This window comes from Euprymna scolopes, chromosome 34 (genome assembly GCF_053919585.1).
Source record: "Euprymna scolopes isolate OS-2025 chromosome 34, ASM5391958v1, whole genome shotgun sequence".
Taxonomy (NCBI): domain Eukaryota; kingdom Metazoa; phylum Mollusca; class Cephalopoda; order Sepiida; family Sepiolidae; genus Euprymna; species Euprymna scolopes.
In genome coordinates this window covers 76261482-76276056 of record NC_136515.1, presented here as the reverse complement: position 1 = coordinate 76276056, position 14575 = coordinate 76261482, and the positions used below count along the sequence as shown (strand labels likewise).

The following is a 14575-nucleotide window of genomic DNA, read 5'->3' as shown; positions in this document are numbered from 1 at the left end:
CATACTAAAAGCATGTGGATAGGTATGAAAGTCTATCACTCCCCAGCTATGAGTAAAATATCACTGAAATGAGTTAACAAGACTTCTTTTAGAAGTTTTGTAGTTTTGTCAATTTATTTCAACTTATTAAATGAAACATCTCTGATTCTGCTAATTATTACAATGCCAATTTATACTATAAATTTTTTTTTTTTTTTTTTTTTTGTGTGTATTGATATTCATATTAAAAACCCTTTTTACTATTGGTTTTTATTTGCTTCTCCACAAAAACAAAATCTGACACAAGATCGTTTTTAATGTGGGGGAAAAAAACCAGCTCCCCCAAAAGAAGGGCAAAAGGGGCACTCTGATAGTAACCAAAAATAATAATGGTTTCAGTATAGAGGGTTTCTCCTCTATTGACCAAGGACAAATTAACTTAAGTGTAGCATCAGAACAGATACTACACTTTGAGTTATATATTTTTTATTCACTCTGAATGTTTACAACAAAACAGTAATAAACAAAAATTTAGGTACAACACCACTCAAAAATTGGGGAGGGGATGTCTATGGCCATCCTCGTCCCTGTACCTTTGCTAGTTTATGTTTGATCCTAGTTAAAGTTCTCATTCACCAAAATACCTCAAGCACACCGGGGGTCGTCCTACCCAAGATTCCTAAATCATATCGTGTATGTGTGTTTGTTTTGTAAGCAAATAATAAATTTGTAAACATAAAATTTTATAAAAAATCGTTTGTTGGTCCCTCAATTTATTGGAGAGGCGTCCGTCCATTATTCCGGATGATTGCCAGATAACCGTCCATTAGTTTTTCCTGAAATTTTATCCTAAATTTTATTTCATTAAATAGATGTGCACAGTAAAGAAATTATTTTTGCAAAAATTCCTGTTGCATCTCCAGGGACTCAAGAGGTCAAAAATGACCCAAAATGAAACATTTTGCCCCATCCATTAGATTTTTCTGAAACTTGGCCAAAATGTGGTGCCCATTGTTCTTAATATAAATCCAGTATGGGTGACCCTGGTAAAATTCTGGTTTGCGTCCCCGGGGACTTTTAATGCTAAAAACACCACTTTTTGTGGTTCTTTTTTTTTTTTTATATTTCTCAACAAAAACTTGATATGTCTGATTAGATAGTGTTTTTTTACGGTAGTCAACTCAAATATACATGTGTTAAGGCCTGAAACTGCACCATTATCCATTTACACTGTGATTCGGCGTCCCCAGGCACTCAAAAGAGGTCAAAAATACCCCAAAATGACACTTTTTGCCCCATAGGGTTTGATCCATCCATTAGATTTTCTTGAAATTTGGCCAAAATGTGGAGGCTATTGTTGTTAATATGAATTCAATATGGATGACCCTGGCAAAATTCTGGTTCGCATCTCTCTGGGATTTTTTTTTTTTTTTTTTTTTTTTTTTTAGAGCTCTTTTTTCATATTACTCAAAAACTTGACATGCCTGTCTATATAGTGGTTTTCCATGGTGCTGAATTCAAATATACATGTCTTAAGGCATGAAACTGTACTGTTTGTCTATTTTCACTAGGATTCAATGTTCCCAGGAGCTCAAAAAGGGTCATAAATGCCCCAAAATTGCAAAAAAATGACACTTTTTACCCCATAACTTTTGCCCCATCCATTAGATTTTTCTGAAACTTGGCGAAAATGTGAAGGCAACATTGGTCCTTCACACTTCTCCCATTCAGCATTTCTTCACTATTTTTTGTGGCGTCATCTCACATGCAGCACCAGAGGAGGACCACACACGTGCGGCTTGTTTAACTTTATTTTATTGGCTTGTAATGGGGAAAAAAGTTTTAAAAAATAAATCAAAATGTTAGTAAAACCCTCCCAACCCTCTCTAGGTGGTAGAACGCCCACTGGTTTCGTGTTGGCCGAAAACAAGCAAGTCACTCTCTATATAGGGCTAAAATTCTAGGCAAGATCAAAGGATGGGGTTGAGGGGAGGTATGTGAAGTTTCTCCAAGATTGCTTATTGGGGTAGCCGGGGACGAAAAAGAAAGGATCGGTGTGTGGGTATCTTGGAGGTTTACTATCGGAGATGGTGAGGGCCATTCACTCGGCTAGCTAAAAACCTAGTCTAAATGCTTGTTTTAGGATCTGGAGTCCATGTATGCCATGCTTAGGCAGGGAATACGAACTCCAACTTGGCACCTCTACGCATGCACAGACTCACTATCTTTATCCATTTTCGATCAAAGGCCTCAAAGTATAATCTTTTCCTATCACATCTGGTGCTTGAATAAGGGGACCAGATCCAGATCAGAAAAAGATTCAACCCCACACTTGCACTCCATATCACCATTCTGGCCATGGCCAGGATTGCAAGAAACACCATTCATCTCTCCCTGTTTCACGGTTACTCTGCGCTGTGGATGACGTAGGGCACGTCCAGCAGTCAAGGCTACTCATGTTCAATGCGAGCTGTCACCTCATTGACATACACCCGGTACCGTCTGAGTCCGCTGCAATCAAAGAACAAGTGTTACAGCGTTTCCTCGGCTGGACACTCTGCAACGGGGACACCTTGACAGCCGCACTGGTCCGGCACTTTTCAGTATGGCATTGAGAAGCAATGCATTTTGAGCCAATCGCCAGATCAAGGAGAACTCAGTTGTTGAGATGACTTCAACCTAGTGCCCAGCTTCACCGGGAGCAGATCTTCAATAACCCTAGACGCTTTATGAGAGGGTCAGCGGCGGCCTCCCCTCACTAGTTCCTTTCTAGTCAGCCGTTAAAGGTCGCTGGACCTTGGGAGGTTCCTTAGCACGGCCATACACTCTCAAGAACAGCGTGTCGCTTCATAGTTTTGATGCACCTCAACCTTGTGGTCGAAGATGAGCTCAGGAACAGCGACCTCGACCATCAGGTTTCACATAGACTCTTCTGTCAAGGTTTGGCTCAAAAAGACCTGTCTGCGAACCCAATGTTTCACTTTGTCCCAAAACAGTGAGGATAACTTGCTCTGGGGGGATTTTAAATAATTCTCAGCCAGAGGAATAAGAGACAGTTGATAAAGGATAAGCGGAAAGATGTAAGTAGCACACACCTCCACCCTGCCATTCAAGGATAATTTCCTTCGAACACATTTTTACCTCAGAGCAGTTATTTTCCAGCTGGAGGTCCAGTCTAAACCAAATGCCGAGGATCCAAACTGGGCCATTAGTCCAGCTGAAGGGAGTGGAAAGGCAGTTGGCGCCCCTCCAGTCTCCCAACCGCAGACTGGTCGACTTGCTACAGTTGATTTTGGCCCCCGTGGTCTTTTCGTATTGTGAGCGGCTCTGTTACCACCTCAATGTCTTGGAAGCTCAACACAAAGATGGTGATTACATCGGCGAATGTGGAAAATCTTGCTCTTGATTCGCCAGGTAGAGCGATCTCGTGTAGGACCAGATTTGCCCCCCCCCTCAGCTTGCAAAGTAGTGGTTCCAACGTAAAGACATAAAGCAGGGGAAACAGCGGACAGCCCTGACGCATGGACTGGAAGCAAAGGATTTCGAATGTTTTTTGTTTACTTGTACCACTACCGTTGGAGCATGGTACAGTATGGAGATCCATTATCGGAAGCCTAATTGAAATCCTGCGACCTTTAGAACAGATGCCAGGAAGCGATGGTCGACCCTATCGAAAGATTTAGACTGATCCAAATTGATTAGTCTGGCTTCCGTGTGATCTTCTATTCCTCCCTCTAAGATCATACTGATCAGGTGCAAGTTGTTTTGAATCGATCTCCCCTTCACTGCATAGTTTTGCTCTGGTTTGATCAATTCGACAATGATGACCTGCAGCTAATTCGATGAGACCTTGGCCAAAATCATTAGCTCTGTTTTTAGCAGTTAATGGGCCTGTAATCATCTAGTTCTTCCCTGCCATGCCTATCATGTTTTCTTCAGCAATGTGATCAGATACTACACTTTGATCTTGGCCCGAAGAAAGAAAAAAGGCAAGCCTTTTTGGTTGTTTTTTTATTAAAAAAAGAAAATACAACTATTATAATTAATTTCCTATTAATTTTTTTTGCGGTTTTCTTATGGGATGATCATCTTTCATCTTTAGTTAACTATTATGTATAATTATATCCATGCAGATATTCTACATGATTTATACTTGTGTAATATTTGCATAAAAACACAAACCTGTTTCTATATATATTCATGTATGCGTATATATATTTGTTTAAAAAATTTTGCCTACCAAACTTCTGTCAGTTTTTGGTCTACAGACATGAAACTTCATTCGAACCCATGCAAAACTTTACATTTGGATTTTAGCTGGGGGAAAATTGGTACAAAAGTGTGAAAATTCAAGAAATGAAATTTTCCGGGTGATGGTTAAACGAATATGCATGCGTAACGTAGTAGCTATTGGTGCATGTTTTAATTTTTATGCTTGCAGCAAACATGTCTTCATAGTTTGGCATTAACGTAAAAGGAAAAATAAATTGGAAGCTAAACATTTTGGTTTTGATTTTCGGTGATAACGCATAAGTTTTTTTTTTTTTTTTAAACTTTTTAAATCATTACTATATATTGGGTCCAATATAATCTATATATATAAAAGCGAAAATGTGTGTATGTATGTATGTATATTTGCTTTTTGTGTATGTCTGCAAAAGGCTTTTTTCATTAGCCTTCTCGGGGGGGGGGGCTCATTCTTAAAATTTTTTATATCACGTCTAAATGATAATATGTACGATTTACCGAGTGTCGCCTGTCTATTTAATTTGCTCGACTTTTACCAGCTCGCCGTGTTTTCGAAAAGCGAATGATGGAGCAGGGAAAACAGTAACTGGCTTGTAGCGCAAAACTAGGTCAAACATCACGCCACTTCCTCACACCTGTACATTTCACTTTATAAACTTTTACTGAACATACTTATCAGTTTCTCTCCCCTCGTAGCCGAGATGGTTAGGTGGCTGGCTTTTTTTTTCCCACCTTCGCGTCTAGGCTTCGGGGTTCAATTCTACCTTCCAACCAAAATTATTTTTTTCTTTTACACCTCCAAATACCCGGCCAGCGTTTTTTTTTTTTTTTTTTTTTTAACACACACACCTCCAAACACCCGAGCAACACCGCCCCCCCCACTAGTATAATAATAAATACAAAATCTGCATTAATCAAAATATTATATTTAAGCGTATTTTACAACCGAGCAATGCCAGACAGCCTGCTAGCAAGAGAGATAACTAGATTCCTGAATCAGGGGGGGGGATGATCAGATGACAATTACTGTTTTTAATCAAATGTATATTGTAAGCATTAAATGACTCATAAAAAAAACTGCCAGATAAAAAAACAAAAACAAATGTTTGTTGGTTGGTTGTTTTTGTTTTACGGCATATCAATTTTTTGCCAGGATTGATGTTTCTAACTCAAATATAAATAAATAAGAATACCGAAAAAGAAGTGAAATATTCCTAAATCAAGATGGCTGCCAAGTTTCATGCATCAATGTTCTCCATGTTTGAAGTTGTTATTTTAGAAATAAAATCCGATGAAGATGTATACTTTTTATGTTTGTTTTAGATTCGCCTTTTATAAGCTTTAATAATGTCTCAGATGTGAGGAAATAGGATATGAATTGCATATGTATGGAATAACTAAAACATTCACATTTCATATATACTTATGACAAGTGTTTTTCGTGTTCAAGATATATAAATCAAATAAAAATACATCTAAGTATTCATTCATACACATAAGGATACACACATACACACACGTATACATTTTAGTTTTTCCAAAATATTTAATTTCATTTGGAGAAATATAATTTTTAAAAAAAAATTCATTATTCAAATAAAGTATACAATTCAGAGTACTTTTCTTAACCCATGAATTTTCTATGTAGGCTCATCTCCTCAGAAAAAAGTAATTAGCAAAATATCAGTGGACCTGGGAGCAATAGCAATTAAAAGGTAGCTCCACACGCCCCAAAACCCGCAAGCTGGGGCCTCACCACTGGATATAGTTTATGATCATATCCAGGACCACAAATGCTTGTAATTTAAATTGAAATTTGTAAGTTTAAAAAGCCAGTACAACAAAAAAAAAATTTTTTTTTAAATAAATATTAATTTGTTTAAAATCAACTAAGTTTCTGCGATATAATGGCATCTTAAGAATAGAATCAGTCTGTATTCTTTCTTTTTCTTTATCATTTCTCGTAGCATGTTATCACTAGAAAAGTAAAGTCTGTGTGATTTTTCATTGTCGATATTTTCAGATTTTCTGAACTTTTTATTTGTGAACTTTTTAATTTTATTTTTAATTTTTTTTATTTGATGTAATTGATTCTATTTCTGATGATGATATTATATCACCGAAGCTTTATTGATTTTAAACAAGTGATTTTTTTTTTTTTTTTAATTTTGTGTTGTGCTAGCTTTTCGAACTTCCAAATATTAATTGAAATCTAAACATTACTTACATTGAGGAAAAGTAATTCACTAATTCGTTGATAATTTAAATCGACTTGAAAATTTATTATTTTGAGTTTAAAATTTAATGAATTTTTTTTCTTGTGTTCTTAAGGTACTCCCTGCAAAGTATTCATCCAGATAGTTTGGAAAATGTCCAGTCGGCTAGAGAACACCTGAACCGTGTTCCCATCAGTGATTCCCACAGACGACAGAATGAGACGAATTGTCCTGTGTGCCTTGAAGACCTTTATTATGGAGTGGAAACAAATTGCGGACATATTTTTTGTGGTCAGTTTTTCTCTTTCCTACACATTCTACCGTGACGAAAGATATGATTGATTGATTTTTTTTTAATGACAAATACAAATTTGTTCATAGAAATGATTAATATTTATTACCATTTTGGATTATTTATATTATCAAACTACTGTTTTCATCTCACAGCATTTTGGCCAGTGTAACTTTTGACCTTCAAGTGTGTCTTATAGAACTCGGGAATCTGAAGACACTTGACTAGCTACAACCACTATATACAATATCCCTCACTCTATATCTGTGCCACCTAAATCTAAATGCAGATTCCATGAACAAAGCTTCTTTCCCAGAACTTTTCGCCTGTGGTACACTGTTCCACTGGCCTGCTCGCCAATTGAATACAACATAGTAGCCTTTAAATCTAATGTAAACAAGTTCTTGTTTAGTCGTCCCCATAAATAATCAAATTTTAGTCAATTTACACCATTAACGATTACTATACTACCACCTTATCCTTGAGTGGCCTTTGGGCTTTGATAAGTGGTGACTCCCAAATAAAAAAAATAAAAAATGGAGCCTTTATTTAACTCTTGGAAATTGCTAGTTTTTGTTCTATCAGCCATGATTGGATAGAAGTCTTAATAATTTGTCATTTGAACTCGTAGCATAACAGATGAAAGTAATAGGCAATAATCAGTTCTAAGTGACCGTCTTCTGACCAATACGAAGAATACATAAGTTACGTCAGACTTCTACTCGATCATACTCTGCTCCCCCCCCCACTCCGCCCTATCGGTTGATTAAATAAGATACCTTTTGAAATTTTATACAAATTCCCAAATTAAACTACTTGAAAGCCAACTAAGTATTTGTGTCTTGTCAGTGGAAGGAAAATGAACTGCTAAACGGTTTCACTGATTATTAAGAATCATCTTTATTATTAATCTTTGATTTTATTGTCTTTCGTTTGTTGTGGAGTGAGTGTATATAAAAAGCGTCTATGTAACAGATTCTCTTTAACATTATGATATATACAGTGCATGATGTCTAGTGATTAAAATGTTTTTCTATTGTCACACGTAATAAATGCATGACGTCTAGTGATTAAAATGTTTTTCTATTGTCACACATAATAAAACAGTTCATTAACATTCAGTCTGTGTAGCGCACAGGCAAATAACATACCTTCCTCCATTGTGTCTTTGTCTCTTCTCATTATTTAAGTTCATTTCCTTCTGAAGGAAACCAAACAACAATAGATAATATAATTGATATAACTTTATTCTGGACTTCCCAAATCGGACTGCAAGGAAAAATTCCCTGCATTATGCTAAAGTCACGTTTCACCCAACTTCCAAGATATGGAAATGATATCGTTCGTGTTAATATGTTCTGCCTGACTCCAAACCCTAAACTGCTTACCAAGTTATTTCATTACTTCATTAACTCCACACGACCTACCTTCGTCACATATTTTATTTACGTTCTAACATTCTTTTTCAATAAGTTAACGTTTTTGGGAAGTATTTTAACATAACTAATTTTGTATGTAAATATGTATTTCACTTTGATGACATTTTTTCTAACATTCTATCAAACAATTACAATCATAATAATCGACCATTACAATACTCATAAGCATCGACCGTTACAACAGTCCTCGTAAGCATCGACCGTTACGACAGTCCTCGTAAGCATCGACCATTACGACAGTCCTCGTAAGCATCGAGCGTTACGACACTCCTCGTTAGCATCGAGCATTACGACACTCCTCGTAAGCATCGAGCGTTACGACACTCCTCATAAGAATCGAGCGTTACGACACTCCTCGTAAGCATCGACCGTTACGACAGTCCTCGTAAGCATCGACCATTACGACAGTCCTCGTAAGCATCGAGCGTTACGACAGTCCTCGTAAGCATCGAGCGTTACGACACTCCTCGTTAGCATCGAGCGTTACGACACTCCTCGTAAGCATCGAGCGTTACGACACTCCTCATAAGCATCGAGCGTTACGACAGTCGTCGTAAGCATCGAGCGTTACGACACTCCTCGTAAGCATCGAGCGTTACGACTCTCTCCGTAAGCATCGAGCGTTACGACCCTCCTCGTAAGCATCGAGCGTTACGACCCTCCTCGTAAGCATCGAGCGTTACGACACTCCTCGTAAGCATCGAGCGTTACGACCCTCCTCGTAAGCATCGAGCGTTACGACCCTCCTCGTAAGCATCGAGCGTTACGACCCTCCTCGTAAGCATCGAGCGTTACGACCCTCCTCGTAAGCATCGAGCGTTACGACCCTCCTCGTAAGCATCGAGCGTTACGACCCTCCTCGTAAGCATCGAGCGTTACGACCCTCCTCGTAAGCATCGAGCGTTACGACCCTCCTCGTAAGCATCGAGCGTTACGACACTCCTCATAAGAATTGCTAGTTGTAAATAAAACATGTTGATAAATTCGTTTCTGTGTTTATTTTGAGAATATCTACATAAGAATTGTCAGGTGTATATATTATATAAATTATGTGGAAGTACAAATAATATAAATTATCATTCTTCATCTAAAAAATCCAGACATGTTTTTTTTGCTTATTTTCCTCTTTTTTTCTAAACAAAAATTACAAAATTTTTGTTTTCTTTATCAGCTCGTTGTATAATTGCATACTGGCATTATGGTTCTTGGTTAGGTGGTGTCAAATGTCCTGTCTGTCGACAAAAGGTAAGTAATTTCTTATAATGAGGAGGAAACTTTTACCCTCATTGTAACCTCCATTTTGTATCGTCATTAACTACCTGATGTTACTAAGAAAATGGACAACGTAAGAATTTATATTTTTGCATTGAATTTTGGGCAATCGGGGGATCTCCTCTTTTAAAAAAAGGACAAATTTGTAATGTATATGCAAATAAATCATTTCTTTTAAGGCCAAATACAATTTTTGGAGCCCAAATTGCTTAAAAAAAAAGGGTGGGGGCAAATTTGCAAAATTTGGCTTTAAAAATGCCAATCTGCAAACCCTGGACAAGAATGTGAGTGACCTCCTTTTAATGTAGCCTTGTTTTCAAATATCATAATATATGATCACTGTTGTGATGGTGTGAGAAAGGAACTCATAATTTTGATGTGTAGTGGTTCTTCACCAAACGAAAAAAGTCAGCAAAATTTTATTAATATATACACTTGTGCCCGATATTATTCATACCCCTCGGATCTTTGAGATTTCTATAAGAATATTGCTCAAACCAGAAGGTAGACAATATTAAAGGGATTTCAAACAATAAATCAAGCATAAGCATTTAATTTAAACTCAACAAATAAATAAATTATGCAAGTTTGAAACATTATACAAAGAAAAACAATAATGGCACTAGTTCAAAATTATTCATACCTCTCTTACTAATAGTCAATAGCATGCCATTTATTCTTAATAACTGCCTGTAACCGTTTGGGATATTTATCAACAAGGTTTTTACAAGCATCAACACTGATTTTTGACCATTCTTCAATGCAGTAGTTCTCCAAATCCCTCAAATTTCTAGGTTTCCGCTTTTTAACCTCAGTTTTCAATATGTGCCAGAGGTTTTCGATAGGGTTCAGGTCGGGACTCTGGCTAGGCCATTCCAAAACATTAATTTGATTATCCTCAAACCATTTCTTGACTATTTTGGCAGTATGTTTTGGATCATTATCCTGTTGAAGGACCCAGTTTGGTCCTAAATGGAGCTTCTCCGCATCCTGTCTAATGTTTTTCTGGAGTATCTCCAAATATTGCTCCTTCTTCATGGTTCCATCTATCTTGACCAAACTACCTGGACCACTAGCCGAAAAGGAGCCCCAAAACATTAGGCTACCACCACCATGTTTCACCGTGGGTATGGTGTTCTTTGGGTTTTAAGCTTCTCCTTTCTTCCTTCAAACGTAAGAAGCATCCATATGGCCAAACAATTCAATTTTTGTTTCGTCAGTCCACAAAATACTTGAGAAAACGGACTCTGGAGAATTCACATGGGTCCTAGCAAACTTTAGACGTGCTGCAAGGTGTTTTCCGGTGTGCAATGGAGTCCTTCTTGGTCTTCTTCCTTTCAGACCATTTTCATGCAGAGTCCTTTGCAATGTTTGCCTTGATATTTTTATGCCAGAAGACTCCAGATTTTCTAAAATGTCCTTATTAGTGGTGGTTGGATTTGAATTAACACTTCTTACAATATTCCTGGTGGCTCTAGCAGACAGTTTCCTTTTCCTTCCTCTACCAATCAAGTTGTTTGTTGTGTGGTGGCTCTGGAATTTTTTGATGATGCTCTGTACTGTTGCTGTAGGGACCTCAAATTTCTTGGAAATTGACTTGTAACCTAAACCATCCTTATGTGAATTCACAATTTTAGTCCTAAGATCATTACTAAGCTCTTTTTTCTTCCCCATTCTAATAATTTTTATTCTTTTATTGGTTTTCAGTTGATATCATTTTAATTTCTGAAAAATGCAAAAAACGAAATGAAATTAATCAAAGGTTGTATAAAAGCATTCAAAATAAGAATCAAACAGGAAACAAACAGTCAGAAACTCGATTAATACTGAAAAAATAAGGGGGTATGATTATTTTTGAACATTGCAGATTTTATAAATAGCTGTATATTTCTTTTATTACAAGTATCCCGAGATTTTAAAATGACGAAAATGATCAGAAGAGGTTTATTAAGAATATGTATCAATATGGACGTAAACAATAAATTCTTACAAAAGTTACACCTAATAAACTCAATTTTCAAGGGGGGTATGAATAATATCGGGCACAAGTGTATATATATATATATATATATACATATAAGGAATATTCAAAAGAGACGGGGCACAAAATTAAAAACATTGTTTGGCAAGAGGTGCTGAACTGAAGGATTAAATTAAAGATCGTCTCTTACAATGTGATTTTATTATTTGTATTGAACTATGTAGCACAATATTATTTTCTTAATATTTATTAGTTCTTATTAATTTATCTCATTTGTGTCAGTTTTATATTATATTGTTTCTTACAATGTGATTTTATTGTTTGCATTGAACTATGTCGCATAATATTATTCTCTGATTTTTTATTAGTTCTTATTAATTTATCTCATTTCTGTCAGTTTTATATTTAAAATACAATGGACACTATTTTCATAGAAATGTTGATAAACACATATTTGCTGTGCGTTATTAGTTTTTCTGCCCCAAAACAATTTTTTTGTGCTATTTAGATAAATATAAAGCACTTATACCCCTTTAACGTAAATACCCCAGCCAAACCTGACAAGCAGCTAAATCCTACCCCTTTACAGTAGAGATCCCTAGATGTAAGTGAGCCTTGTACTCCAGTAGTTTCTTCCCCAGAACTGTTAGACTTTGGAATTCCCTTCCGGGTCCCTGCTTCCCCAACTGTACTGACATGCAGAAGTTCACGTTACATGTGAACCGACATCTTGCTGCCCAACTCTCTACATAGTACCCCTGTAGCTTATTTCCCTGATTGTAGCCTCCAACATCAAAGTGGCAATGTGCCTTGTTTGGGGTGAAAATGTAATAATAAAAATAAAATAATATCAGCTTTATGAAAACACATTTGTTTATTAAATATATTTCTCATTCATTAGATTTTTCCTGGGTCGTTCTAGTTTCTAATAATAGTTTTAAAAAATATGATTTTAAATAAAGAAGAAATGGTAGTTTTATTTGAAGCATATTTGACAATTATTTTTACGGATGAAGAGACATTTTTTTTCTCTTAATATCAGTATATTATGGTCTGGACAACGTCGGATTTCTCGGGGAATGAGGTGATTGACCGACATTTGAACTGATGACAATGTTATGAAAATAACAAAGTGTTTTGATAACGGAAGAATGTTTTGAAATAGGACTGGAATTTAATGTAGAAATAATTAAGCCAGAAATCTATAAAACAAAAAAGTGTTTAGAAAGATGTTTAATGACATCGGATTGGAATGTTTGGTTTTAATAAACAAAGATACATGACAAAAGACAAGGAAAGTATTTTTGTTTATGCAAATATATGACTTAACCAGAGGAGAGACAACTTAGAAAGTTAGTTAGTTGAGTCTGTAATGGGCGGCTGACGGGATGGCACCCAGCAGGGGCAAGATCGGCAATTAAGATGTAGACAGGACTGTATCGGCGTTCAATCTTTTCAAGATAGGAACAACATTTGGAAAAAAAGGTTGCTGAAATAAACTTGAGGTCTGTCATTCGTGGTAGAATTTTCATTGCAGCTTTCCGTCCAGCAAGCTCAAAGATGGGCTAAATGTGTTCCCTAATTGGCTAAATGTTTTTACTCCATAGAATAGTATTCATCCCTTTTGTTAAGGTATTCCTTTGTCTAGCAAGAGACAAGTATGTTTATTCTGTTAGTTATTTGTCATTATATGTGAATATATACCAGGTAAGTTGTTTAGTGACATTTTAAAAACTAGGCGATCACACGTAAATACGTGCAAGAAGGACAGACACACATTCAAAAAGATGCTCGTTACTATTAATGGCAAACTATGCAGATAGATCCAGAAAATAATAACCATCAAATTTTAACAGTCCTGCTAGTTTCTATATCAAAACTATTGGTACTTGTCCGTACACCACAATCACATTGACTCATCGGTTCTTGCCAAATCACCAAAGTTGAGCAACGTTGAGCCAGATGGGTGACCATTTGAGAAGGCGAGGCGCTGTATGTACCGCAAAATAAAATACAGTTTGGAAACTGGCGCGGTCTATTCTCTCGAGGATAGATGGGCCTCTATTAAGCCATGGTAGGCAACCCATCTAGTGATGGCGCCACAATAAAAAAATACTCTTGATAGCCCTGGCGAAGCATCAAGTATTCTGCTACAGACAAGATTTGAATTACCCTACGATCTTGTATAGTGAGTTCAATTTCGGCTGTGGATGCATGTTACGTTTTACGGTGCTTGTACAGTATTATAGGATTTCAAATAAATGCATTTTAGGTTATAAAACACTATTATGTGCTGATGTGTCATGTTTAAATGAGTGAAACTTACCAAAAATGATTGAATAGAAGCATGGCCCTTATTCTACATAAGCACCTGATCAATATTAATCTTGTTTTATTCATTTCAGTTAGAAATTATTAAAATTTTAGGCAGTAGCTAGAGAATAAAAGCAACTTATTTTTTTAACATTAAAAAAAATATCTGTAAAGATAAATATAATTTTCCTAGAATTTTTTCAATGACAAAAATTCTTATTTTTTTTCTTCTATAGGTTACTCTTATTTTAATCTGTTTTTTTTTTCTTCTATAGGTTACTCTTATTTTAATCTGTTTTACGGAATCGGAAACACAATCGGCATCTCAAGAACAAACGAATATTTTAAATGAAATTCATGATTACAACAGAAGGTTTTCTGGAGAACCTCGGCCTGTAAGTATAGGTTTTCATTTATGTGTGCGTGTATGTATATATATATATATATATGTATGTATATTAAATGAAGATGAGGAATAAAAGTTATATATATAACTATTATATTATCAGAACAATAAGGAAAAGTTAAGGGGAAAATTAAAAAAAAAACTCTTTAGGCCATGGCATTTTGAAGCTAAATGCTTCTCATCAGAATAGGGTTTGAATTATACAAAATGCAAATATAGAAAAAAAACTGGCTTTATGACATTTAGATATGAAATGAGAATGAAGAAATAGGATAATATGGTAAGTAGTAGTCAAAATTAGGTGCAACATGAAAGGGCAAAACAACGGTAGAATATATTGCCGATAAAATATATATTGTGGCATCGTCAAGTCACCTAAGCGATTATTATTATTATTGTATGGAAACGTAAATTTTATGAAATAGGAAA

At 35.9% G+C, this 14575-nt stretch overlaps 1 protein-coding gene across 2 annotated transcripts in view; it reads left to right on the top strand.

Annotated features, from left to right (window-relative positions):
* Nucleotides 1-14575, top strand: part of LOC145259293 (E3 ubiquitin-protein ligase RNF170-like) — a 78951-nt gene that overhangs the window by 25761 nt on the left and 38615 nt on the right. For both annotated transcript variants that reach the window (XM_080117163.1, XM_080117164.1), the window contains exons 3-5: nt 6559-6734; nt 9346-9419; nt 14016-14135. In XM_080117163.1, coding sequence (XP_079973289.1) covers nt 6559-6734; nt 9346-9419; nt 14016-14135 — 370 coding nt within the window. The remainder of the gene's footprint in view (nt 1-6558; nt 6735-9345; nt 9420-14015; nt 14136-14575) is intronic.